Genomic DNA, 26,793 nt, shown 5'->3' with positions numbered 1-26,793 from the left:
CTCCCTGTTTTTTGAGGTACATGGCTTTGATAGTGGGTGATGAGAAATCAATGCATTTGTCTCAAGGTTGCAGGAGGAAATTGTACCGGTTGTTTAGCATTTGGAGGTGTACTTGCTATTGCCCAGAAGTACTATATTGGTAAAGTGGAACGTTGTGATTGGAGGCGTAGAACCTGAGACGTGATTGAAATATAGATCTCACAGATATGAGTTGTGCTCTGCAAAGTGGGCTTCAGGCTAAGAGAGACACACAGACCTGATCACAGATAATTATGCACTGTATATATCTCACATCAACTGCCATTCATTGTTGTGTCCATAAACTCACAGACACATAATGTTTTACTAAAAAATTATGTTAATCTGATCTGAATATATATATATATATATATATATATATATATATATATATATATATATATATATATACACACACACTCACACACACACACACACACACACACATGCATATCAGCATATTAGAATGATTTCTGAAGGACCATGTGGCACTGAAGCCTGGAGTAATGATGCTGGAAATTCAGGTTTGCCATCACAGGAAACAAATTACATTTAAAAATGTATTCAAACAGGAACTTTATATTAAATTGTAAAATAACTCACAATATTACTGTTTTGCTGTGTTCCGGATCAAAATAAATCTTCTTAATGAATAAATCAATAAATAAATCAAATAAATAATCAAATAGAGACTTCTAAAACATAAAAAATCTTACTGATATATGTGAGTTCATGTTCCTGTAGCTCAAGTGGTAGTAGAGCACTGCGTTAGCAAGTGCAAGGTTGGGGTTCGAATCCCAGGGAAACAAAGGCAAACAAAGAAAGTAATAGTAAATATTAGCATTTTATTTTTAAGTTTACTATAAAATAAATGTATTTGTATTTAATACTAGGACTGCCTTTTATTTTTGATAATATTATCACACACTATTATTTAGTTTATTTACTATTATAAAAAAAATAAAAAAAATAAATAAAGTGCAATAATATTATACCTATTATTAATTCATTTTTTAGTTATATTTAATGGGTCACGCTATATGCAGAGAGATGACCAAACCAAATCTCCAGGTTCTCTTATGAGAAAAAATATGTGCACCCCTGTATATAGATCAATTTAACCTGTGCAAATTAACCTGTGCAATTTGCTAATGTGAAAAGTTTAAAATCCACTTTTGAAAAATCACCGTATCAAACTTAAAAAGGCACCTGTTCAATGAGTCGTGGTCTACATTTTTGTCACACACACACTTTTTCCCTTTGCTTTGAATTTTAGGGTACAGGGTCATGTTTCACCTTAAAAGCAGGCCAAAAATATTGTCTGTCCTAATTAAAAAGAGAAATTATTTCAGTATGGCTAAAAATAAAATATGAGTTTGAACTAGAATAAGATTGCCTGAACTCATGGCCTTGTGTATTGTCTGCTTGTAGAATTATTGTGCCTTTAATTCACTGTATTTAAAAGGCTTTTTCACTTTAAGATGATGAAAACAATTTTGAAACGGAAAGTGTATCCCAAAAGGTTTTATAGTTGCCTGTACACTATCACGATAACAAGCTTTGCATCAGAATCACTGCTGCAAGATAGACTTTGAACCAAATATGCATCCATTAGAGGCCGGCTTTAATCACTTTAAATTAATGTACAACTTTAAAAAGGATGATGAAAGAGCAGAGATATAGGCATAAATATTTGTAGTTACTACGTATTTTGTTATGTTGTAGACGTTTATTCTCTTCTACTTTAAAAACTAAGATGTACCCAAATGCATGTCTTTGCATAATAGAGAGGGAGAAGAAACTGTTCTGTTCTTTAGAAAGAACAGGAAGATGAGAGCATACTTCAGCACAGGTAGCCTGGGGCTACATGACAAGTTTGACAGCTTTAAATAGATAATATAAAATCTCATTTATCATTAAGACATCTTTCCTGTTCCAGACCAATGGATCAAAGGATGCGAAGAATCAAAAGTGTGTATGCAGACTTTGTTAGAATATGAAGAAGCATACAGAGATTACCGATTCTAGCCTGAACGTTCACCCACTGTACTGACTTGAATCTAGAAACCAATTCATTATTATTTCAAAAGCCAAACAAACCAAAAGTGTTTGCTGAATGCCATTAAGCAGTCTAAAGTCAACCGAGCTGGTTCCCAGGCTCAGCAAAGCTGGTCGTCTTACTAAAAAACTTTTCAATTAAAGTTGAAATGAACTTGAAGTGTATGACCGCGGCGATGGAGTTCATTTTAATCAAATTCAGCATGAGGCCTTAGAAATCAAAAAGTCAAAGGTGGTTAGAATGTTTGAAAAAAAGAAAAAAAGCATCAGCTCTGATGCTTGCAAGGTAAAAAGTATAACCTATTATGAACGTAGCAGGTGACACAGAGCTAGCGCTCGTGGTAATTAGGCAGAAAAAGGCCCAAGCTGTCGTTGTAAAGAGCATAGCTAGGCATTTTGCTTTATAGACATCTTCAATGTTTGACTGTGCATGTTGTAGTATCAAAATCCTGTTGATTAAAGAAAATATCCCTGCAAAGGGAATGTGGCAAAGCAAGTGATCCAGTCAAATATATGCCAGAAATGTTGTTATCGTGTCTCATAAAATAGGAAAAAAAATTAAATTACAGAAATAATAATTACAAATTTTAATTAATTATGTTTTGATATGCATTACCAGAAGTTTGATGTTAGTATTTTTGTATTCAGCAAAAACTTGCTGAATAGTGACAAGTTTCAAATAAATGCTGCTCTAACATATCTTGATTTCCACAAAAATATTAAGCAGCGGAGCTGTTTTCAACGTTGATAATAACGGTCACCAAATCAACATATTACAATGATTTCTGAAGCATCATGAGGCACTGAAGAGTGAAGCAACTGCTGCTGAAAATTCAGCTTAGCCATCACAGGAATAAATTACATTTTAAAACATCTCACTGCACTCATTTTTGGGGGGTAAATTTTGCCATTATATAAAGGAACTTATATTATTTAGCTCTCATCCTTTGGTATTTATTCAAGATGTTGTACCTAGTCTTTAAATCATTGAATAACTTACTACTAAATGGTTTAAGACGTCTTATAAACTTTTGATAATTAAATAAATTAAAATGACATCAAATGTTTATAAAATAAAATTATTTGTTTATTTATTAAAAATGGATTTATATTATTTCACTTTTAAATGATTCATATATCCCAGTTCTACTGTATGTTGTACTGTATATAGTCTGTTAATATTTTGCATGGTTTCTTGTGATGATTTATGAACATTCTGTTAGTAAAAATCTCTAATCCACTTCCTAAAAAATGTCTATTGTGACAGAGGGTTTTCAGTCAAGACATCCTAATTTTGAAGTGAATTACCAAGCATGTGTGAGTTGAGTGTGAGTTGAACTGGACATAAGACTGCAGCTATGCTGTCGGTGTGAATTTATCTGTGTGTACTTGCACTTGATAAAGCTGAAGATATACAGATAGCACGAAACCATTTTGCTTTGTCATGATCCATCCTTGGCTAGAAGTTTTATCAGTTTTCTTTGTTCTTGCTCTTTACAGTGGAAGTACACAAAAAGCTGGCATTTATAATGATGGCTGGCACTCATCGTCAGTTACTTCATGGCCTTGGGTGGTGCCTCTGAACCAGACCCTCCACAATTAGCCATGTTTCCAGCATGATTAATATTAACCATTAGAAATAATCAGATATTTGAAATAACACTGTCAATTCGGTTGTGAATGCGTATATGGGCCTTAAAGAATTAATGTCAGGCTAATGAAAAGTAATGACTCGTTTTGCAGTGCTTATTCAATCGAGCTCCTCTGCATATGGAGGGGGAAGGAAATTCCATCAGCCCTCGGTGGGTTCAGTTGATTGCCATCCAGTGCAGTCCCTCGTCATCAAAATCAGTGCACTGTCAAATGACACCCAAAACCTGGGCACTAATTGTTAGGGCTGGGACGATACACATGTTTCCCGAATCAAAATGACCAAGATACTTGAGTGCTGGTCTGTATTGTAATTTAGCCATATCTAGTTCTGCATTTTCTGGTTGAAATACATTTTTATAAACACTGAAACCGGAATGTAAGTTTTCATTTAGACCAAACTCAAACCAAGAATACAAAATAGAATTTTTTTTTAATTTTGTGAGTCAATTTTTCCCTAGCCCAACTAATTAATTGTCTATAATGCCGCTTTCCTTGTATTAAAGAAGAACCATAAAGGTGGATGTTCTGGAGAGATCAATTCAATAATTAATTTTTACTCAGATTATCACTATATACTGAATGGTAGACAAATGCATTGTGGATTCGTCCTCTTCCATGTGACTCACCTCCCCAAGGGCTATAGAATGCTGTAGATTGTATGAACAAGTGGGTTGCCAGGTTGGCTGGGGTTAATCCACACGACTTGAGACCAGAGGGGCTCGGGCAGCATCAGTTGTCGTAGCATGTGTATCAAAGTGATAAGCATTCTCCACTCTGTATGTTATTATCCTTCTCTGTCCGTGTCTGATTAGAGTGATTTAGCAAAAGGGATCTGTACTGTAAAAAAGGATTCATGTTTGCAAACAGAGGGGTCACGCTGTACTGCTGCACCCCACTGACATATTTGACATTTAAATAGTCAACTTAAATTTGACACTAGTGGTAAACACCTAGAGTTTCGTCAAATCAAACAATGATACTCATATATATTATTATTTATTATATTATATTTATATATAATATTGTAATATAATCTATCTATGTATCAAAAATAAATTGGTCTTTATAAAATGCAATTTAAAATAGGACTAAAATTATTTTAATTATTAACAATCCTATTATTTGAGAATGTCATCATTCATGTTTACCTGAAAGATGAAAGATTGTCCTCTGTTCATCATACCCATATGGTTTTCAGTTCTTCTTCATCCAGAATCCAATCCCAGACTTCTGAAACCAATAATAAACAAATTAGTCTGCTGCACAGGAATAAAGAAGTCTCAGACAGCTTTATGCTTCTATGTCTGTTTCCATTATTGTTGGGATCAGCAATTGAGACTGGCTTTCCATCAGTATTCATTACAGTGTTTATTCCCATAACTAGGACTCTAAATATAATGTGTTCTGTAATTCCGTACAAAATGTTCATTTTTCTAACGTGATCAGAAAGCAAATGTAACTAGCAGTTTTCATCATAGTACACAGCAGGGTTAGTCCTGAGATTTTTGTGATATTTGATATATTTCTCAATATTTATGGTTGCTCTGAAACAGCTTGAAAGGACCCTTTCTCCATTTCAACCAAATAATCATTAAAGTTCGAATTAAAATCTTTAACACAGATCTATTTTAAAATCATGGCATGTTTTGGAGAATTAACACCAGAAAGAATATTTAATCTCTTTATTTATATGCAGCAATATAATATTATTTTGAACCAGAGTTTTGTAATTGATTCATTAAAACAGACTTTAGTTTTAGTCTCAGACACGAATCAAGCTTACCATGTGCTTGCAAGCTTAAAAATAGTGATGATTATTCTAACTAAATATTCTTTTTAAAACTTAAAGGGATCGTTCACACAAAAATAAAGATTTGGTTATCATTTACTCACCCTCAAGTTATTCCAAACCTGTACAAGTTTCTTTCTTCTGTTGAACATAAAAGAAGATATTTTGAAGAATGTATGTAACCAAACAGTTGCTGGTCCCCACTGGCTGTTATGGGATGAAAGCACATTACGATAATACAAAACATTTTTGAAAATATATCATGAAAATTCTATGTTTATTGCCCAGTCCACTGAAACTGCCTATGTGAATCTATGTTAACTATATTTTTTGTTGGAGAGACTACAGATTCAGTTTACTGATAGCTACCCATTTAATGTCTTTATGTAAATGACTCTTACTTATTGTAGAAATAAACAGAAATGAACATGAATTGATCGCCTTTAATCAGCCAAACCGAGGGGTTTCTTAAGTGTATCAAGAAGTGAAAAAAACTGCAGGTATTTAATAATTTTTCAAGAATTCAGGCAGATATTACAATTGAAATAAAAGCTTGTTTGATTGGAAGGACATCCAAAAGCACTTCAGTTTCCTATGCAGGCTTGACTGTGATACAGACTTAAGCTTGAATCAGAGTGGATGAGACAATCACACAGCCGCCGGTTTGATTGATCTGGGCAGGAAACTCTAACACGCGGCCCGTTGACTGCTTTCTGAGATACTAATAGCCTTCCAGAAAATGAAACTGAGAGCACAGCCTTATTTATTTCATAGAATATATACTCACATTCTAGTGTTGTCAAATGACCCGGTACTTCGGTAACAAGTCAGTACTAAAAAATTTAAATGTGACGGTACCAGGTTTCTTTAAGTACCGGTAGTACCGAAGTCCCGTTCAAACCCGGTTCAGCGCTATGGTTTCCGCGCATTTTAATATGGACAGTCATGGAATTTGTCAAAGTTAGCATAAATTAATCAAATTCAATCTCCATATGGACCAGTATCTGTAAATGTTAAGCCGCAAACGTTGGTTGAAATATGAATCCGTGTTCTGCGCGGGTTTGTTTACTACATGGACTGAAGCGCGTGACGCTTGCATTAATTTCAGCATCTGAGCTTCAGAGTTCTCTCTCCATCAAGCGATCTGAACTTTTCAGTTCATCTCAATGGACGCACAGCGCACCTGTATTTGATGCTCTGCAAACTCTTTGTGAAGGCGCACGACTCACCGTCGCTTTACTGATAGCGCTGTTTCTCACACATGCAAAGAGAGAGAGAGAGCGAGAGTCTTACCACACTGAATCGACACGCTACATGTAAACTATACTTTGTTGTCTTCTCCTGTCAAAATAATGGAGTTCATTTAGAATTATTCATATTCATTTTCGAACAAGCAGAAGACATACCGGTTTCTCCGGGAGTGGGCGGAGCTAATGAGAAAATGGCAATTTCATTGCCTGGCGCTGATCTTGTACCGTCCCTGTTTTGATTTCAGCAAATGAGTTTGACCGAACGCAGACAACGTGAGTAATATTCATGAACCCAGCACCTCATCAATTCATAATGCATTGTATATACATTAGTATGATAGTAGAATTAGTAGTAGTATTATCTTTTAATAATAATTAATATGATCTATTACTATTTTTTTTTACAGAAACTCTCAATGACCAAAAATATCTTAAGCATCACCACCAGTCTTAAGTTCAGTTAAAATGACAAATATGCATTCATTAGGCCTAAAAGTTAATTTTTACATAAAGGCACTGTGCTAGAAACATTACTATTATTTAGTCAAATGTATGTGATACTGCTACTACTGTTGAAAAAAATTATAAAACTTTATATTTTAAAGAAATAAATCACAATATTTCTTCCATGTTTTAATTTTAATAGCAAATCCCCTTTATTTACTAAGAATACAATGTGTTTAAATTTCATAAATTAAAAGACAAATTAAATTTGGGTGAAACTTGTTTACTGTTTTTCATAATTATATAACTTGTAGAAAAACTTTAAACACAATTGTAAATAAGTATAAAGAATGTCATTGGTTTTATTTTTAGTGCTAAAAAGTTATAATTTTTTTAATTAGCATATTTTTGTGTTTTGCTTTGGTACCGAAATTGGTACCGAGAACCGTGGATTTTCACTGGTATCGGTACCGAATACTGAAATTTTGGTACCTCGACAACACTATCACATTCTCTAGACGGTGATATACTTGAGATGCAAAGTGATGACATGAGATTGGAGTGTGGAAACATGATCTAGTATGGGGCTTTTCAGTTCCTGCTGTGGAAACCCCCTGGACAGAATTAACAAGCGCTAACTGATTAAAGACTAAAAGTATTGGGCTAAAAATATTCTGTTAGGTGAATCATTTCATGAAAGGTATACCGTTTGAGTCATTTGATGAAGTGCACTTCACAAAATATTTTGAAAGATGATATTATATTGTATTTTATTGCAATTATATTCTTGTAATTCTTATTTTATAATGTATCATTTTTATTCATTCTTAAGACTTATATTTTTATTATAATTTTAATATTTTATATAAAAATATGAATTCAATTTTTTTATATAATTAAATACTTATATAAAAATAAAATAAATAGAATGTTAAGTGATAAAATACATATTTTTTTCTGTTCATATTAATTAGATCAAGTATACTCATAAAACAAACTTTAATTTGTATGAAAGAGCAAATTTGTGAATTCAATTTCAGAGGCATCATGCCCATTCTAAGTAAGGGGGCACATGCCCCCTTAGATTTCTGAGCCAAGTGGATTTTGAATGCAGCTTCCAAAATATAGGCTAATAATATTTTTTGTATTTGATACAATCCCACCGGCGTGATTAGATTGTTCAGTGCGGCACAGCATCAGCTGCTAAATTCAAATCTGTGTTCGCTGGCTGGGGTTGAACCAGATACAGATGCATTTGCACAGCACTGCATTCTAACCAATCACAAACGATTCTGTTGAGGATATAAATGCAATGGCCAATCAGAGACGTTCAGATGAGTCGTTGCTGAGACACAGTGTTCTGTTCACTTGCTCGCTGACTGAATTATCTGGTGAATTCTCTTATCCAAACAACAAAGTGCAGATATGCGTACGAATATTAAGATATTCATTTCACAGTGTAAACAGCTTCAGTGATTTAAATGGGAGTTTTTGAGAGTGCCTGAACTCTGGCTAGACTGAATGAAAATGTTTTTTGATAATTAAAAGTTTTTTGCTCCATGTAAAATTAAACTGTTATAATTAGTCATTTGCAAATATTGGTATTCAATTAAGATCAAATACAAAGTCATTCATACTAAAAAATATTTAATGGCATGTCACCCATATCTGGTACTTAGGTAAACAGTCGAGGTTTTTTTTTGTGTGCAGTTAATAGATTACACTATTAGTCTACTTTGCCCATCACCATTTATTGATCAAATAAAATAATATATAAAAGTGCAAAATGCATTTACTTACACATATTTGAGAATCAAGATATTTCCTGATATAGTTAACACACTTGAAAATATTTCGAATAAAAAGGAGCAAAATAAAAAATAAAACGTAAGCCTATATCAGTTATATCTACGATGCTATTGTGGCTGCTGTGTCACACGACAAGCATCCACCCTCCCAACATGCCCTCTCAAAAATCATGAGTTCATGATGCCCCTGTTCAATTTATAAGGTGAAATAAATATTTTTATCTGTGTGGGTTTTGATTTCCCTTTCAACGCTGTTTATTTACTGTCCCTCAGTGGTGTCATGTTTTTGTCATGTTAAAAGAGATAAGAAAGAGGAAGTGACATTATTTGGGTCTTCAGAGGAGCCAAGTTGCCAAGTTCTATTCTCATCTAACATTCATATTTAGTTTTTTTCATGCTTGACAGGATTTATAAAGCAAAACATATCCACTCTGTCACAAATTAGACAGAAAAAATATATTTAATGTATTTATATATTTAATGTTGCTTCTATTTATAGAAACATTGTAATTGTGTTGACTCTTGAATGATAATGATCTGAGGACGTACAGGAACCTTGAAAAAGGAAAGAGCAGTAACCATTTTGGTTTGAAATATACCACACCATCACAACCATAGGATATGCTGACATTTTATTCATTTAGCTCGAAAAGGCACAACGCAGTGTATTATGTAAATGTATGTTAAAAATCCTTTCCAAGGTGGACCCAAGTGTACTAAACACATGTTAGGGCATTGGTCTGATGTGAAAATATGACTGCATTTATGTTGACACTTGTGTGAAAGATAAGCAAGTAAATGATATGCACCGGCATGTTGAGATGCTTGAGATGAATATCTGTTTGTAATGCTTATGTCAGTCCGATTACTCCATCATGACGCTACATAACTCATATTTAAAGAAAGATAATCCTCCTCTGCATGTACGAGTGGTCTCCAGTCTGCAGGGAGCATCCAGATGTCGTAATAAAGACGTCAGAAAGCACTCTCAGAAAGCCGCCTCTTTAATCAATAATAATCCAGAGGCCCTTTGAGGCCTGTACAGGGATGTCTGCTTCGTGAAATCTTGACGTCATATGGAAGGACATTAGCACAGTCATATGGTGGGTTGTGAGAAAGACACTGATTTTCTAAAAATAGATGGTGTGAAACTAGGCCAGGGTGCAGAGCAGGCAGTTGGCACACAGGAAGGGAATACTTTTGTGTGTTTGTGAGTGTGTTTGTGTTTTGTTTTCGGCATCCAGAAGGAGACCTTGGAACGTAATGCATTTCGGCAGTGTTTCCTGTCATTGCCTAAACCCTCTGCAGTAGCCCGGTGTGCACTATTAGATCTTTGAGACGTCTTCATTTCAGTCGGTGTCAGTGCCTATTACTTCTGTGTGTTCACCAGTGCTGTTTCTTTCCATGCTATGTCTCTCACCATTTAAAGTTTCAATATATTCTGCTTTTATTTACATGAACATTTTAAACAGATTCCTTTGAATGAATCAGACTTTTCCAAATGAGCTACAAATTAAAAAAACACTGTTGTGCTATTAGCTAGAGTAGATGACAAAAAGTGAGTGTGTTTTTGTATGTTTTATGAGTCATTAAATCATTTAATCAACTGGTTTGTTAAATATTACGGAGTTGTTCATGACTAAAACCAATCTTATTATCCTTTATAAAAAAAAATGCATGTCTTCAAATATGTATCAAGCTATAAAACAACAATAAACTAAGTAAAAATAAATTAAGAGTTTCAATAACATGACGTTTTTATTATTTACCAAGGATCATTTTACATGATTTCTCTCCTTCTTGTGCTTGAAACTGTCTCGCATGACATACTGAACGAACACTTTCGCCCACTTTCGTTTAGTCGGTCATGCTACTGAAAATTGTAATTAAGTTACTTGTGTTGCTACATTTAATTTTGTTTCTGTCTATCACTGGTGCTCACCCGTTTAATAATGCATTGATAAAAGAATTGAAGTGCCTAACAATTATTGTTTTGATAGACATACTGTGGTATGTCTGTAACAAATCATTTGCAACAATGGAGCAGCCATAAACAATAAAACCCAGAAGTGCATGAATAAGAAATTGTGAGTTTGTGAGAAAAAAAAAAAAAGCAACCTTGAAGTGCTTTGTAAGTGGAGATCAGTGGAGGAAACATTATCAGGCAAGCACACTGCACTGCACCGGAGCTCCGTTCTCCAGCTTAGAGGGGAAATCAATAATACAGGTACTTTACCTGATCAGTCGCCTACGCATCTTTGAGATGTACTATAAGGTAATGCTTAGATGAGGGTATTTTTGTCTGCAAAATTGCTTGGAAATGCAAGTCCAAGATTCTTCTACATACATAGCAACTGGTGTAGTGCAGATTACATTCGCTGGAGCAACTTGAATGATTGCAGTGCCTCACCTTGAATTTGATTTGGCTGAAAGCATCAGTCTCATGTGGCAGGAATTTTATTTCCCTCCTTGACAGCGTTTTGCTGTGTGGCTGGTTGATGATGCGACCTCAAATGATCCGGCAAACTGAACCATATCACTTTTTCATTTCTTTCCTAATGCAGCTCCTCCAAACGTTCGGATCATCCACTCCGGTCACGCATGCAACATTGAGGAGGAGCACTACACAGAGAGGGTGTACACCATCCGGGAGGGGGAGACTTTGGAGCTGACCTGTCTGGTCTCGGGGCATCCACGGCCACAGGTGAGGCTCTTCTGTCCGCTTTGATCATCAGTTTGAGGCTGCTCATAACTGGGTGCCACCACAGGACTAATGGCTGAGATGGGGATTTTTGCACAGGATTAGAGAAATAAAAGTCTGGAAATTGAATTATATTAAGAATCTCTACATTTTTAATCAAACTTCACACATTCTAACTTATTCTGAGTCAAGGAATTGAGTCAAGGAAATGGAATGAAAAGAGAACATTATAAATCCAAATAAGGAAAAATAACTATTCATACAATGTGCTACATAGATGAAAATTGTTGGAAATGGAAAATAAATTTGAGTTACAAGATATCCTGTGGCATTGAAAAATACAATTTAATAGCATTTGATAGTCAGATAACTGTGCTAGGCATTGTATCAAGTATATTTAGTATATTTATTAAGCCTGGCATTGAATATAGATGGATGGATGGATGGATGGATATTCGTTCCCTAATGTAACAATTTACCCTTCAACATGACACAACTTTACCCCAAACACGAGGCAGACATTTTAAAGTCACCCTGAAATGGATTTAGTTGCCATAATACCGTTCTCTTCTGCTCACCTCCAGCACATATGTTACTCAAATATGAACAATTAACAAAATAGGTAGGATTTATGGTGCTACTGTGAGTCGTAATTCAGTGTAATGCTTCTCAGCTCAAGAGGACGCCGTATAATCCTGAATAATATGACATTTTGATTATCAGAGGAAGATAACATCATTCTGTGTTTCTGCTTCGTGCACTCCTGTATATCATTCATCGGTTATGCTTCTGGACTCACTGCAGTACTCTCCATTTCACCCTCGCTCAAGTGGTCTTAATTCTCTCAATGCCCCACTCCTCGTTGTATCTTGCAGACTGCAGAGGGCTTATCAGTCCCATAGCCTGTGTGCGGTTTTAGATAGGCAGCACTCTACGACTCTCATCTTGGTCTCAGTGCTGCATTTTCAGTGGAGAGGAGGAGCAGTCCCACTGAGTTAGTGCAGGAGAAGAAACGGCCACGAGGGAAATCACTGAATCTGCACGACCGCAGAAGAGGTGATTCCCCGAAGAGCACTGTCAGACCTCAGAACGCTAGAAAGAGTCATAAAATCTAAATGTTTGCAAAGAAATCCTCCTGGCCATGTGGTGTCATCGTTTTGCGCTAAGCCTTCATTTTGCATTCTACACACAGTTTCTGTGAGGAGTTTGCATTATTTTAATGATCCTGTGACGTTGTTCTCCTTGAATCTGAGCTGTGCTGTCCATTTTGTTCACCGCCCTGTGGCCAGGTTTCTGACCGTAGCAGGCACGAGAGATGAACAGGGTGGGCAGTGTGTGATGAGGTACACCTGAAAGTAATGGTGCCTCATCAGCGTTGCTGTTAAGTTTGCTGTTAAGTTTTTTTTTTTTTGGTGCCTTTATTCAAACAGTTTTAAAGAACTCTTTGTTACATATATATATATATATATATATATATATATATATATATATATATAAGCCATGAATCAAACCAACCATGATACTGTAGATAGATAGATAGATAGATAGATAGATAGATAGATAGACAGACAGACAGACAGACAGACAGACAGATGGATAGATCTAACCTAAACATATAGATATATATATATATATATATATATATATATATATATATATATATATATATATATATATATCTCCACATTTACTCTGTTCTATTTGGGGTTGGTTTGTCTGTCCAAAATCAAACAGAAACACTATTAAATTAAAGCATTTTATGCTTGTAACTTCTGTGTTTGATGACTGATATTCAGACAGTTTGTTGTTTTAATTAAGCGAGCAAGTTGAGTTCTGTTGGTGCATGCAGCGGGCATTTATTTATTTATCTATTTATTTATTTATTTAGGCTGTGAAAACCCTAATGCGTTTAGAATGTTCTGTGCTGCTTTTGCCTCCCAGTCTTCATTGTAAAAGATAGGAAGACTTTTGCTGGAAGCCTCATTTTGAATAAATGAACCTGTGCCTCTTCTGATCTCATCTCCAGCTTTTGCTGACTATTTTACCTTGAGTGTAAATAAGGAAAGATTTTTAATAAATTAGCTACTCTTTTCTGCTTTAAGGCAGTCTTGCCATTTCTGCTTTTTGGAAGCTAATGACAGTAAACATGAAATATGAATATTTCCAAACCTATCCTAAGCAGAAGGTATTACATAATGCAGTAGGTTGTCGGGAAATGTACTACAGGATCATTTATTATCTAAAATTACAAAACATACTTGCTACCAGCAAAACTTTGTTCTGAGACAGTACAAACACAACATCTAAATGTTTTTCTGAAATGGATAAAGTATCAAAGACCATTTTGTGTAATTATTAGGAACAGATGCACATTCCTTTCATGTTTTATTAGCACAGTCAAAGCATGTGTATATACTGGTCCAAAGACTGAGTGTTTAGCATGGACTCTTTAGCTCCTGCTGTTTGATGCCATAACTACACCATCTGGACCCGTAAACATCTTTCTCTGTTGACGTTCATTCAGAATCATATCCCAGAAGCAAATTCTGTTAACTTAAGAGCTATTTTTATCATGGTTATAGTAACATCAGAGGATCTTTCTTTTTTATTGATAACACTGAGGACAGTCCAATCAGTGAAATTATTAAATATTTGATTCAAAATGACACACAACCACAGATGAAAACAAAATACTTTTTGTTGTTTGTCCTTAATCTAGTACTACAAATTGTGTCCAAACACTCTGACCGTGTGCCTTAATTACCACAGTTTTATTGATGGCTCCATTCCAGAATCTTTGTCTTAGTCAAATTAACACCAGGGCCCTATTAGATAGATTTCTTACCATGCAGCAAAGCATATTAATCTGCTATTTAGCATGAACTCTCAAAACATCCCCATCTAAGGTTTCACCAACACTTTGTTTCAGCTCTGCCATTGCTGAACCGGTTCCCATAGATCCCACAGACAGTGAGTGGGCCAGAGAAAGATACGCCCAGGGATGCTTTATGATAGACTGAGGGGGCTGGAGGCTATATTTAGCACGCATTCTGTCTGCATTTGACACACTGGGCCCATCGTCACAGAACTCCCATCAGTGTTCTGGCTCAGGCGCTCTGTGGCACTGATCCACTTAATGCTGGCAGGGGCAGAAATCTCAGACTTGACAAATTTATGAAGATGAACTAAAGATTTGTAATAAATTGTAATAAATGGGATTTATATTCATCAGTTGATAACTGATTAAGTTTACACCATCCTTATGTCATGGAGCTTAAATGTGTGGACCCCATTGAATGTGCGGACAAAAAACAGATGAAATATTGTTCAAAATGTATTTTGTGTTCCACAGATATTTAAAAAAAAATGTTTCAACTGTTTTTGTCCATAGAATCAAAGTAACTTAGATCCAAAACACATGCATTGGAACCCATTGACCTTCATTGTATGGATCAAAAAAGAAAGACAGAAAGAAAACAGACATTTTTCAAAATATCTTCATTTGTGCTTCACAGAATAAAGTCACATGGGTTTGGAACAATATGAGATTGATTAAATGAGGGCAGAAATTTCATTTAGGGGTAAACTAGTCCTTTAAGGTGAAATCCTGAGTTTCAATAACTATAATGTGAAAATTTCCCTTCCCTCCTTTACTCAAAATAATATTTTCCCCTGTATTATATGGTTTGAGTTCTGAAGGGCTGTCATTTCCACTGTTTTATGACTATTTATGGAGGCACTTTGGTTGTGAAGACAGTGGGCTGCCGTCAAATTGTTTTCACTTTCCACCCCCAACATTTCGTTTGAGTCATGATCTCTACTAACACAGAAATAAATAATAAAACAGAGCTTTTTGATTTATGTGCTACTTTTTTATTCCACACAGTCCCAAAGTCTTGAATGCATACATTAAATGAAGGAAGTTAAAGTACAATAAGTATTAAGGGTTCAAGTGGGTCATCTTTTCTTACATATTATACTGAATTTCTGTCACATAATGCACAAATGATTATTCAGTTCCACTTCCTATTTGTGCACTGTCAGCTATGGCCTACCTCAGTGCATGGAGACATACAGGGCTAAGCACTTTTCTTTAGCTGCCTTATTTCCTGTTCGAGCTCACAAAGAAAGCCAGCGTATCTAAGCCCTGTGAGTTCCAATACGCCGTTATTCCTAACCAACATCCAATACGTGTGTAAACAAATCTGCCCACCCTCCATCCTCAGCAAAGCATGAAATGGATTTCATTCTGCCACTTCCAAAGGTTACGACTCTGTTGGGCTCCAAACCACAGTGTTTTTTTTTTTGTGTTGTTTATTTTTTTCTTCGTAGACCTTCGCAAGAAGAAAACTGAGGCCTAGGCAAAAGCAGCTCTTGGAAACTGCAACAACGACAGCTGTCACGATGTGTTTCTGATAAATTTGGGACACAGATCGACCTTCAAGTGGGACTTAAATATACTATGTAGGAATAAATAAAAGTTATTAAAATAAATATGTAAAAATACAGATCACAATGCAAACGGGAGAATTATGTTACAGTCGTCATGATCCGTAAATAGTGAACGTAAGAACAGTTGCTATTTAGGTTTGTACGTTAGCATGGACTCACTAACTTTAATGCTAACATTAGCTATTTTTAGCCATGACCGAGAGATACCTTGCTGAAGCACAAGATGACATTAACGTTCTGCTTGAGCAGATGAAAATTAGTACCAGAAAATGAACGTTTTCACCTTCATTGTGATTGGGGTTGAATGCTTAGGGACATTTTGCTCCGTATTGGTTGGATTTAGGAAATGGAATAAATTAAATTGCATTACCTATCCTGTCAGGATAACTGGAATTAGTTTTACAAGTACCCTAGGCACATCGTTTTTCCATTTTTGTAGCGTAAACACCATTACACGGGTGCAAGCTTTGGATCATCCAATGTTTCTCTATGGTGCTTGAAACCTAAAGATGTCTGAGTTCTGCTCTCCGTGCAGCTGATACTCGACTGCCATTGGCTCATCTGCATTCAAGGGGAGGAGCTTACAGATTGGTTAATTAGTAAGAGAGGGGCTAATAGTTGGGGTGAAGAAGAAGTTGCTGCTTGGAAGAGGAAGGCGGAGCTTTGATCTTTGTAGCTGGACTCAAGCTGAGTTGCTCCCGCCTCTGAGGTTCTTGAGCAGCAGGGATGATAAAGGGGGGTTCTGTTGTAATGTAGGTCATCTACACAGTAAGTCTCACTCAGGACTCATTTAGGCCAAGCCAGGCCTGAATGGGCAATTTGCTCTACTTGTCTGGCTGGTTGGCAGACAAGTACACAGAGGGAGCTACAGAATCTCTCTCTCTCTCTCTCTCTCTCTCTCTCTTTCTCTCTCTCTCTCTCTCTCTCTCTCTCTCTCTCTCTCTCTCTATGCCCGGCTGAGCTTCGTGTGCAGCGTCTTTTCCCTGATGTCTCCATGCTTCCTTTTAAGTTATTTTATATTTGTGTGTGTGTGTTATATATATAAAAAAAAGCTAATTGCTATTTGAGATCATTTGTATTATTTGTTTGTTTGCCATAAAAAATTTGAATGCAACAATTAAGTAAGGCAAGAATATTTGGGGTAAAAAGTGGTATTTTTACTGTATATTATATTTACTGTTTTGATAAATAGTCCTACTCGGGCTGTAAATATTTTCCTTCAGGGAACATATGTTATTTCAATATTTACAGGTGGTAGTCAGTGATTTAATTGCTGTCCGAAATCAAAAATCTTGTTTTTCTTCCACATCTCGGGGGGGAAATACTGGGCTGAATTTCATGCTGTTTGCAGTCGAGCTCCAGGTTTGTGTGCGAATTTAATTCCATTTTAAATCGAACGGTTTACAAGAATAAATCGATAGAAGTGCACTGATAAAAAAAAAAAAAAAAGTCACCACCACCCCCACAGGGAGTAAGAAAAATGGTCATTTAGAGACAAATTGTGTAAACTGTTAAAATGTGGAGTAACAAAGAAAAAAAATAACTATTTAGAGGGGAATGATGTAAACTTGTATAATTGGGCATTACTATAAATATATCTTGATATATAAACCTATACATGTTATGTGGAATGACATGAAAAAAAAAGTTTAGAGGCAAATCATGTAAATTTCTAAAATGGGCCGTTACTGTGAATATGCTTTAATATATAAACCTGTATATACATGTAATTATGCGCCAATTATATCTTATAAGAGGCGAATCATGTAAAATGGTAAAATTGGACATTAATATAAATATATTTTAATAAATAAGCCTGTAGTTTTATGTTATTATTTGGAGTTAATAAGAAACCACTTTATGAGAAACTTCAAGGCTGTCAAATAACAGAAGATCTTTGTCGTCTGTGAATTAATTGTGATCCAAATTCATTATGTGCAGATTTATTTTTACAGACATCCTGCTGAGAAATAATTACCATCCAAATAGAGCTTATGCCATGTATTGATCTGGAGATCAGATTTGTGGTAGAGTATTTGCTCATTTCCAAGTCAAACCCTTAATATAAACATTAGCATCATAATTAGAAAAGTCACTGAAACATTTTCAATAGCACATTTAGTTGCTATTTTTCAATATCATTCTCATTACACAGAGCTATGACAAAACGTGTGATATGAACTGGAGATGCGTCCTCTGTATTAGAAACATTCTGCTCCAAGCGATTTCATATAGTGTTGGAGAGAAAATATGCCATTGCAATGTATCTGTTTATCCAAACTCAAACTTTGAAATATTTTTTGCAGTAATTAAAATAAAGCTGAAAAAAATTTAATATAAGATGAAAAACCTCAATGAAAATGAGAAATGTCACCATGGAATAAAATTGTTAAATAACTGTTTAATTTTCAAAAAAAAAAAAAAAATCTAAATTACTGAAATTAAAAAAGCTAATAAAAATGACTAAAACTCATAACAAAATTACTTAACAAACTAAATTCAAAAATGATAAAAAAAAAAAAATAAATAAAAACTATAACATTATATAGATAATGCGAAAATAACAATTGTTTCATGTTAGCTTTTAAACTCACCAGCATTATCATAATTTTGTCTTTTTATCAGTATTTACCATGTTTGAAGGTCTATGAGCCAAAGTGCTTAACCAGAGAAAGACAAGGAGGAGATGAACCCCTCGCAGAAAAATGAATGTGAACATCGCCACATTTATTATGGTCCTGCGGACCCAATTTATATTAAGTGGCCTTAACTACTATGTACTTACATTTTAATTAATAATTTAGTACAATGTACTTATTGTGTACATACATGTTTTTACATTGTACTTATATTAAAAAAAAACTACATGTAATTACATCTGTATTTAATTTCTGTAATTACATTTGTAATTTCACTGTTGACCCATACTTTACACCTTAACCCACCCTTAAACTTACCCATACCTCCAACTCTCTCCCTAACCTTACCCCTATCCCACCTCAATAGCAGCAAAAGTGTTTTACAAAACAATATGAACACAGTAAGTACATTGTACTTATTTTTTTTATGTAAGTACATAGTAGTTAAGGCCACCTAATATAAAGTGGGACCGGTCCTGCCTTTCAGTTAATAGAGTCAACCTTTTTTTTTTTTTAATGTAGAATGCAAATACACATAAGCACCAGACTGAAAATGATACTTTGAGTTGCAAAAATAGCTAAATCTATGCCACTATTGTTGTCATATTTCTTATTTGTTATTGAAACAATGATATCATTATTATCTTTATCTGTTTTTTTACTCAATCCATTTGCTCTAAGGTAGGCACTCTGTTTCTGAGCTGATGTGATTTTTTTCTCTCTCTCTCAGATACGATGGACCAAGACAGCAGGAAGTGCTACTGACCGCATCCAGGACTCCAGCGTATTCAACGAGACACTGCGCATAACCCGCATCCAGAGGCACCAGGGCGGCCGTTATTACTGTAAGGCTGAGAACGGCCTCGGCACTCCCGCCATCAAATCCATCCGAGTGGACGTCTACTGTGAGTTAACAAGCTCATTCGCCTGTCAGCAAAAAACCATGCACTTGACACACACTCTTGCAAGTCAACTATAGCTCGGTATTAGCTTTTGCTGACTGTGCCTCCATTTCTCTTTTAGCTTTTGAGATGCATACTCAACCTTGATTCAGCACTTCACTTAAGCCCTTAGGTTATGAATTGTGGATAATCAGTTGGAAAGACACACTTATCAACAGAAGTGTTATACTGTAACTTCAATTTTATAAACCTACAAAGAAAAGGGAAAAAAGGGCTTTCTGATTGTAGCACTGCAAAAATGTATATATCAAAATTATATATTTAATATCAAAGTTACATATTATATTATTAATAATTATAATTGAGCATTGTAATGATTATTTAGATTATGAATTGAGTACTCTTATTGAAATGATTGAAGCTTATATACCTTTAAGCTTGCTGAAAGAACATTAAATTGTATTTCTCTTTTCTCTTTTCATGATTATGAAAATTAAAAACAAATTTAGTGTTTTTTAAATGTTTCTATCCCTTGCTTGTTAAGCTATTGCAAGTGCCCATTATTCAAAACTATTTCTCTGAAAAAAAAAGGATAAATGTTAGACACAGTAATCTAAATAATTTATCATGGCTGGATGACCTTCCAGCATTGTTTATAATGGGCCAGAATGTTTTCTAAGCATCAATGCATCTCTCACAAGCTGCTTCATGCAGCTCGGAGAGAGACAATAGCATAAATTCCAAGCATATTTTACATGCCTACTTTAGCACAATATTCAGTAACAAAACAGGGTGTTATAATGATTAAATCTTATCCTCTTAAGGAGCTAGCCATTAGCTGTAACCTTTGTGCCCTTCAGCAAAGAATGCCCCTGAAATAAGTGTACAGTAAGTCACTTTGAATAAAAGCATCTGCTAAATAGCTGCTTAGAAAATATTTTATCCACTTATGGTTTCATTTAATGATACAGGCACAATAACAAAGCGTTTTAATGACTGGGCAATAACACAAGCAGTGCTCAAGGAAACAATATACTGTTAGGACATTTGCAAAAATGTTCATTTAAATTCATCAACATTTTACCCCCAAGGCACTTTCTGTATATTATTGCCTAGTGATGCTGTCTACAATAGCTGAAGTTTTCATTGCTGTATAAGTGAGATTTTCCAGATTTCTTTTTACATTTTGAATATTTTATGCATTTATTTAAAGGGACAGTAAATGCATTTATAATGTAATGTAATAAAAAATGCAGTTTTTTATTAAATGCAGAACTTCCTATTAATCAAAGAATCAAAAAAACATTAAGCAGCACTGTTTTCTACTACAATTTAAAATCAATGTTGTTTTCAACATTGATAATAAGAATTTTTTCTTGAGCACCAATAAAATCAGCATCTTAAAATGATATCTGCTAGATCTTGTGACACTGAAGAATAAAGTAACAATGAGTAAAATGCAGCTTTGCAATCACAGAATTAGATACATTTTTAAAATATTTAAAATAGAAAACCGCTCTTTTAAATGAAAATATTATTTCACAGTCCAACAGTTTTGACTATATATTTTTTTTATAAAAAATACATGAAATAATTCCTTAAAGCATAAAAGACTTCTTTCAAAAGCATTTAAAATATTTCCAACCGCAGACTTAAAATATATATATCAAAGAATACATTGAGGTGTCTCATCATACTAGTGATTTATGGAAACCATTAACTCTGCTTATGTTTCATTACCACTTTATGTTTGAAATGAATTACCTCTGATATTGTTGGACTTATGGGAGCTATAATGGAGCATGTGTTATTTCATGTATTTCTTGTCTTCCACATTCTTATATCATCAAAAGCCAGACAGCCAGATTTTTTTTATGTGACTCATCATAAGAGCATATCTCATCTAGGTCTCTTTCAAAGAGTTTTGCCCTCACACGCGTCATCATTTTAAGTCCACGAACACTTTTATTTTCTTCGAGATGCCACATGCCCTCATTATCGACTCAAAGGTACTTCTCGTTGAAGTTCTGGCAACCACAGACTTTGCTGCAATCAAACTCGAGCCTTTGAATAGGTGATGAAATACTTAAAATGAGAGGTTTAATGAATGAGTGAAATGAAAATGAGGATTTTTCTTCAAAGAGACATCGGTGTCAGTAAGCTAGCTCCCCATATTTCTCAATTTTTCAAAGGTTTACTCCTCTGCTATCAGAACCATCAAAAGCTATCACAACCTGTCAAAAAAAGAGTTGTGTGTTGCCTCTGTTCCCTACAGACACGGAGGAGCCATAGATGTTGTAAAGTGATTTACGGTAGCACAAAGAGATGAATAGGAGGAGCGATGGACGATGGCAGGCAGCATTGCCGTGGGGAGACAATGAGGAGCAAGTCATTACCCTTGAATTAGAGAACAGGCCTCAGCTTGTCATTTTTATTCCAGGTTCACGGTGGACTATTCGCTGGTGGGCACTCACTTTTATTGATCAGAGACATGCTACTCCTGATGCAGTGATCAAAGCCTAGACACAATGATAAACAATGGGGGTATGAGTGGTTATGAACGAATGAATGGAATAGTGTCTCTTCTGTGGCTTGGTATGCTTCCAACATTTATTTATTTTTTTTTGTCATAAGCAAGACTGTACGACATTCACATTAGATGATTTGATAGAATTTTATGTAGAAAGGGCAACAGCACATCACATAAAAATAAATGATCATTAATGTTTTCATGACCGCTGGCCAAATTCAAAAACGAAAAACTAAAATTAAATCATCTTTGACAGCTGGGGGGGCCCCCTGGTGTTTCGGAGGCCCTATGCAGCTTGTGTATTCTGCTTATAGGGAGGATTGCTTTGCTCATTTAATTTCAAATCTATATGACTTTCTATTTTGTAAAGCATAAAAAAGGCTCAGTATTACAACTGTAACCTGGCGTGCTGGAAAATATCACCAATGCTGTCTGCCAAATAGTTATTGAGCAGATCGATTAATGATTCGAAAGAAAGATTTTGAAAGGCTTGGTTTATTTATAGCTGAGAGTCTAGAAAGGTTTTTGCTTTGAGGACAGTCTGTAAAAGCACATGCCTCCTCGTTCAAGCACTCTATGATAATTATGGTGGCTCTTGAAAAAAAATTGCAGTTGTAAAAATACTCACAATTCAGGTGCCAAAATAACAGGCGCCCCAGTGGTCCATCATTTTAGAAATTATGTTTGCTGTTAATGCTTGTGTGTTTTTGCACCCACTTACAGCTGTTTTCAATGCTTAAATTTATAGATTCCTAATGGAACTAAAATCCTAAATAAAGAAAAAAAAATTGAAAGAGGAATACTGATCCTTAAAAAAACGAAGATTTCAGGTAACACTGCACACTGTGATTAAATTTGTTAACATTAGTTAATGCAAAAACAAACAATAAACAATGATTTTTACGGATTTTATTTATGGAGATGAATATTAATTTATAAATGATTATATTGTTTAATATGACTAATAGTATTTTAATTATGTAAACCATTGATAATTAATGTTTGTTCATGATTAACTATTGTATATACTGAATGCGTATATTAGAACTTTTAGAACATTGTTGATTTTGGTTAATAATGTACTGTTCATTGTCACTTGTAATATGTTATATATCGCATTAACATAAAGAACCTCATTATAAAGTGTAACTAGATTGCATTTGATTTAAATAAAATGCACTTTAACTGCTATTTAAGGAGTTAGGTTGATGTTAAATGATGTTGGTGTTAAATATGGAGTTAAACAAAAATGTAGAAAGTATTTTATGTGTATCTTGGAACGTAAACAAAAAGGCTACTTTATGAATTGCACTCCAGTAAATTTCAATTCTTTTATAGGCTCCTGCTGAATTTAGGACATTTTTGGCTCATTAAGCAATCCGACAATTTATTTCTTCAATCTCTGAGCAGCTTGGAAGGAAACGGGGGAAAAAAATCTGCTATATCACACTATAATGTTGGAATTATTCCACATTTAGAGGTATATTTAGCAACAACGCAATGATAGTAGTGGCACACAACTCTTCCTGGTGTTTGTACCACCATAATGCATTTCAATTGAGCTCATGACTTTTTTTGAAATTGGGGCAATAATATGGATGCATGAAGTGGGGCATAAATAAACCTAAATATGGATGTTTTTGTTTACCTGTAACCCAGTTCTCTGTTTATTTACATTCTGTCATTTCCATACTTCTGTCCTACATGCCTGTGAATATTAAAGGCTGTTTTACATACACTACATACACACATTTTTCAGGGCAGTTTGAGCAATGTTAAATCAGTGTGACCAACCCATCCATTTACATTTCAGATTTAGATGACCCCATTGTGACGGTCCATCAGAGTATTGGAGAGGCAAAGGAGCAGTTCTACTATGAGAGGACAGTGTTCCTGCGGTGTGCTGCCAATTCAAACCCTCCGGTGCGGTACAGCTGGAGACGGGGAAGGGAGTTCCTGTCTCAGGGTTCGGACAAGGGTGTGGAGATCTATGAGCCATTCTTCACCCAGGTAAGACATTAGCTCAGACGTACTGTATTCACAGCAGTATTGTAATTTGGAGTAGACATCACAGTTATGCAAACCATTTTTACAGAATGAGATAGCTATTTAAACTTATGACATTTAACTTAAAATTAACCTATTTTGTCTCACAATTCTGACTTTTTTCAGCTAAGTTTTTAAATTAAATATATGGCATTAGTGAAACAGAAGGACACACATAATTTGACAGTTAAAAAAAAAACTGCTTTCAAAACGCAGTTATGTCACATCCTATAAGGCACAGTGATTGGCCCAGAGTGGATCCATACTGGTAATTAGTCATAAGACATAGGGTATTTCAGGACCTGTTCCGCTCTTATTCATATTCCCTACAGAGAATCAATCACGCAGCATTAGTCTGTGCACTTAAGGGAGATTCTGCATGTTGTTTTCAATAGAGCCTTCTTTATCTTTCAGCCTCTTCAGAACTATGAATATGAAACTAATGCACTGCAGCTTTCTGTCAATGTCTCAGGTTAGAAACAGATCAAAAGCTTAGTATCTTCAGAACGTTTTGGTATTAAGCAGTGCCACTATTTTGAACTGATGGACTTTAAGTGCCTATCTTTGTAGAACTGACCTCAAATAATTTACTTATCAGATAAAAGTGAGCCACTTGTGCACATAATCAACTGGTTTTTAACTGGTTTGGCTTCAAAATATAAGCTTATTTATTTTGCCATCATAACCATGCATCATTATATGGTTAGTTGCATTTAATTATTAGTATTTAGCATTGTTTCCATGCTGTTTATGATCAGCATAGATCTGTGCCGATTTTTGGGGGCCACTAAGCACCAATTAAAAATCAGTGCTGTATTGTAAAATGAAACTCACAGGATTTACAAATTGTGTAAGATTACTCTATAAAGATCCAGCGGCCAAAAGGGGTTCAAGACCAAAATTAGCACATTATCAGAAGTCTTTTAAAGCACAAAAAAGCTCAGATTAAAAAGTCAGATTAATTGGATATGGCTATTTTTTTCTCTCTCTTTGCTGATTGTATTCCGAATATTGCTTTATGTATGGAAAAGTTTTCAGTTTTGTCAGTTGACAGTTTGTCTAACAAAACAGAAGTTATATATATATATATATAGCTTAATATCATTAATATTAATAATTATTAAATGTGAACTAAAGCAAAACCCATTGAGTTCCTGCTCTATAAAATGTTGTCTGCTTGGGTTGTAGGGGGAGACCAAGATCCTGAAGTTGAAGAATCTGCGTCCGCAGGACTATGCTAACTACACGTGCACTGCCTCTGTTCGCAATGTCTGTGGCATCCCCGACAAGAGTGTGCTATTTCGGCTCACCAACAAAACCGGTGAGAGCAATACCAGTGCCTTCTCCTTGTGCACAGTATTGTGTTATTAGTCACCTTTTGCTATATTTGAGCCATCCAATGAGTAAGAAACTACATGCGAGCAGCACCACAGAAGCAACTCTCAAAAGGAATTGCCCCGAAGCTCTTGTCACCACAAGTGCTGTGTGGTCTGATAATCAGTGAGCTGTGAGGGCTGCATGTGTTATTGAGTATGTTACGCCTGTTACATTTAGAGGCCTGCTGCTACTTTTCTCCTCCTTCATCGGTTGATGGCTGAAGAAACCGCCCCAGGCAGATGTTTTCACTGGCCTTGCATTTAATTCAGTCCACGGCAAAACCATATTCTTAAGGAAATGGCCCTGCGGGTCCCTGTGCTCCTTATCTGTCTCGGTGGGCTTCACATGCTGCTGCGACGAAGACCTGACCTTTACGGAATCCATTAAAGAATGAACAGAGTCGGCAGACCTTTCCTTCTGGCCATCTCTGTTCTTCTATATCTCTCTCACTCTACCACCCCTCCCATCCTGCTCATTTTCTTGCACTATACTTCTTTCTCATTTCTTTCTCACATTTCTGGCAACACATCGGCTGGTGATGATGTTCACGGCACAATCCCGAGGGTTGACTGATTGCTTTGTCCTTCCATCATAGCATGCCAGTTTGTTCATGGGAGCAGACCTTGATTATATAGATTGGATATAGCACATGTTGCATTACAGGGCAAAGTAAATCAATCCCTTTGGATGATAATTGTAAACACACACTTTTTTAAAGTATTAACACATTGGAGTAATAAGGTAAACCACCATAATTGTCATCAAGCTATGACGGTATGTGAACTTTGTGTATATTTTCTGTAAATACTCACTTGAAGATGGTCATGCACCTGGTTTTAGGCCCCGTCCACACGGAGACGGAGCTTACCCCAATCCGATCTTTTTTTTTCCCTCGTCTTAAGAAATATCCGCGTCCACACGAAACCGCATAATGATGTAGTATACATGCCAGACCACTATGTGGCGCTGTAATTCTGCCACAGAGATACACTAAAAACAGAGAAGAAGACTTGGACTATGCTCATAAACATTGCGCGTGGTACACAAACGATCATGGAACAATACATTTATTAATCAGTGTTAATGTTAGTTAATAAAAAGACAATCGTTCAGTGTTTGTTCATGT

At 35.3% G+C, this 26,793-nt stretch overlaps 1 protein-coding gene across 2 annotated transcripts in view; it reads left to right on the top strand.

The window, feature by feature from the left end:
- LOC113098423 (MAM domain-containing glycosylphosphatidylinositol anchor protein 2-like) overlaps window positions 1-26,793 on the top strand; it is a 131,791-nt gene that overhangs the window by 37,612 nt on the left and 67,386 nt on the right. For both annotated transcript variants that reach the window (XM_026263486.1, XM_026263485.1), the window contains exons 2-5: window positions 11,585-11,724; window positions 19,543-19,717; window positions 24,058-24,254; window positions 25,479-25,611. In XM_026263486.1, the coding sequence (XP_026119271.1) occupies window positions 11,585-11,724; window positions 19,543-19,717; window positions 24,058-24,254; window positions 25,479-25,611 (645 nt within the window). The remainder of the gene's footprint in view (window positions 1-11,584; window positions 11,725-19,542; window positions 19,718-24,057; window positions 24,255-25,478; window positions 25,612-26,793) is intronic.

This window comes from Carassius auratus, unplaced genomic scaffold, assembly GCF_003368295.1.
Source record: "Carassius auratus strain Wakin unplaced genomic scaffold, ASM336829v1 scaf_tig00216558, whole genome shotgun sequence".
Classification (NCBI taxonomy): domain Eukaryota; kingdom Metazoa; phylum Chordata; class Actinopteri; order Cypriniformes; family Cyprinidae; genus Carassius; species Carassius auratus.
This window is presented reverse-complemented; position numbering and strand designations above follow the sequence as displayed.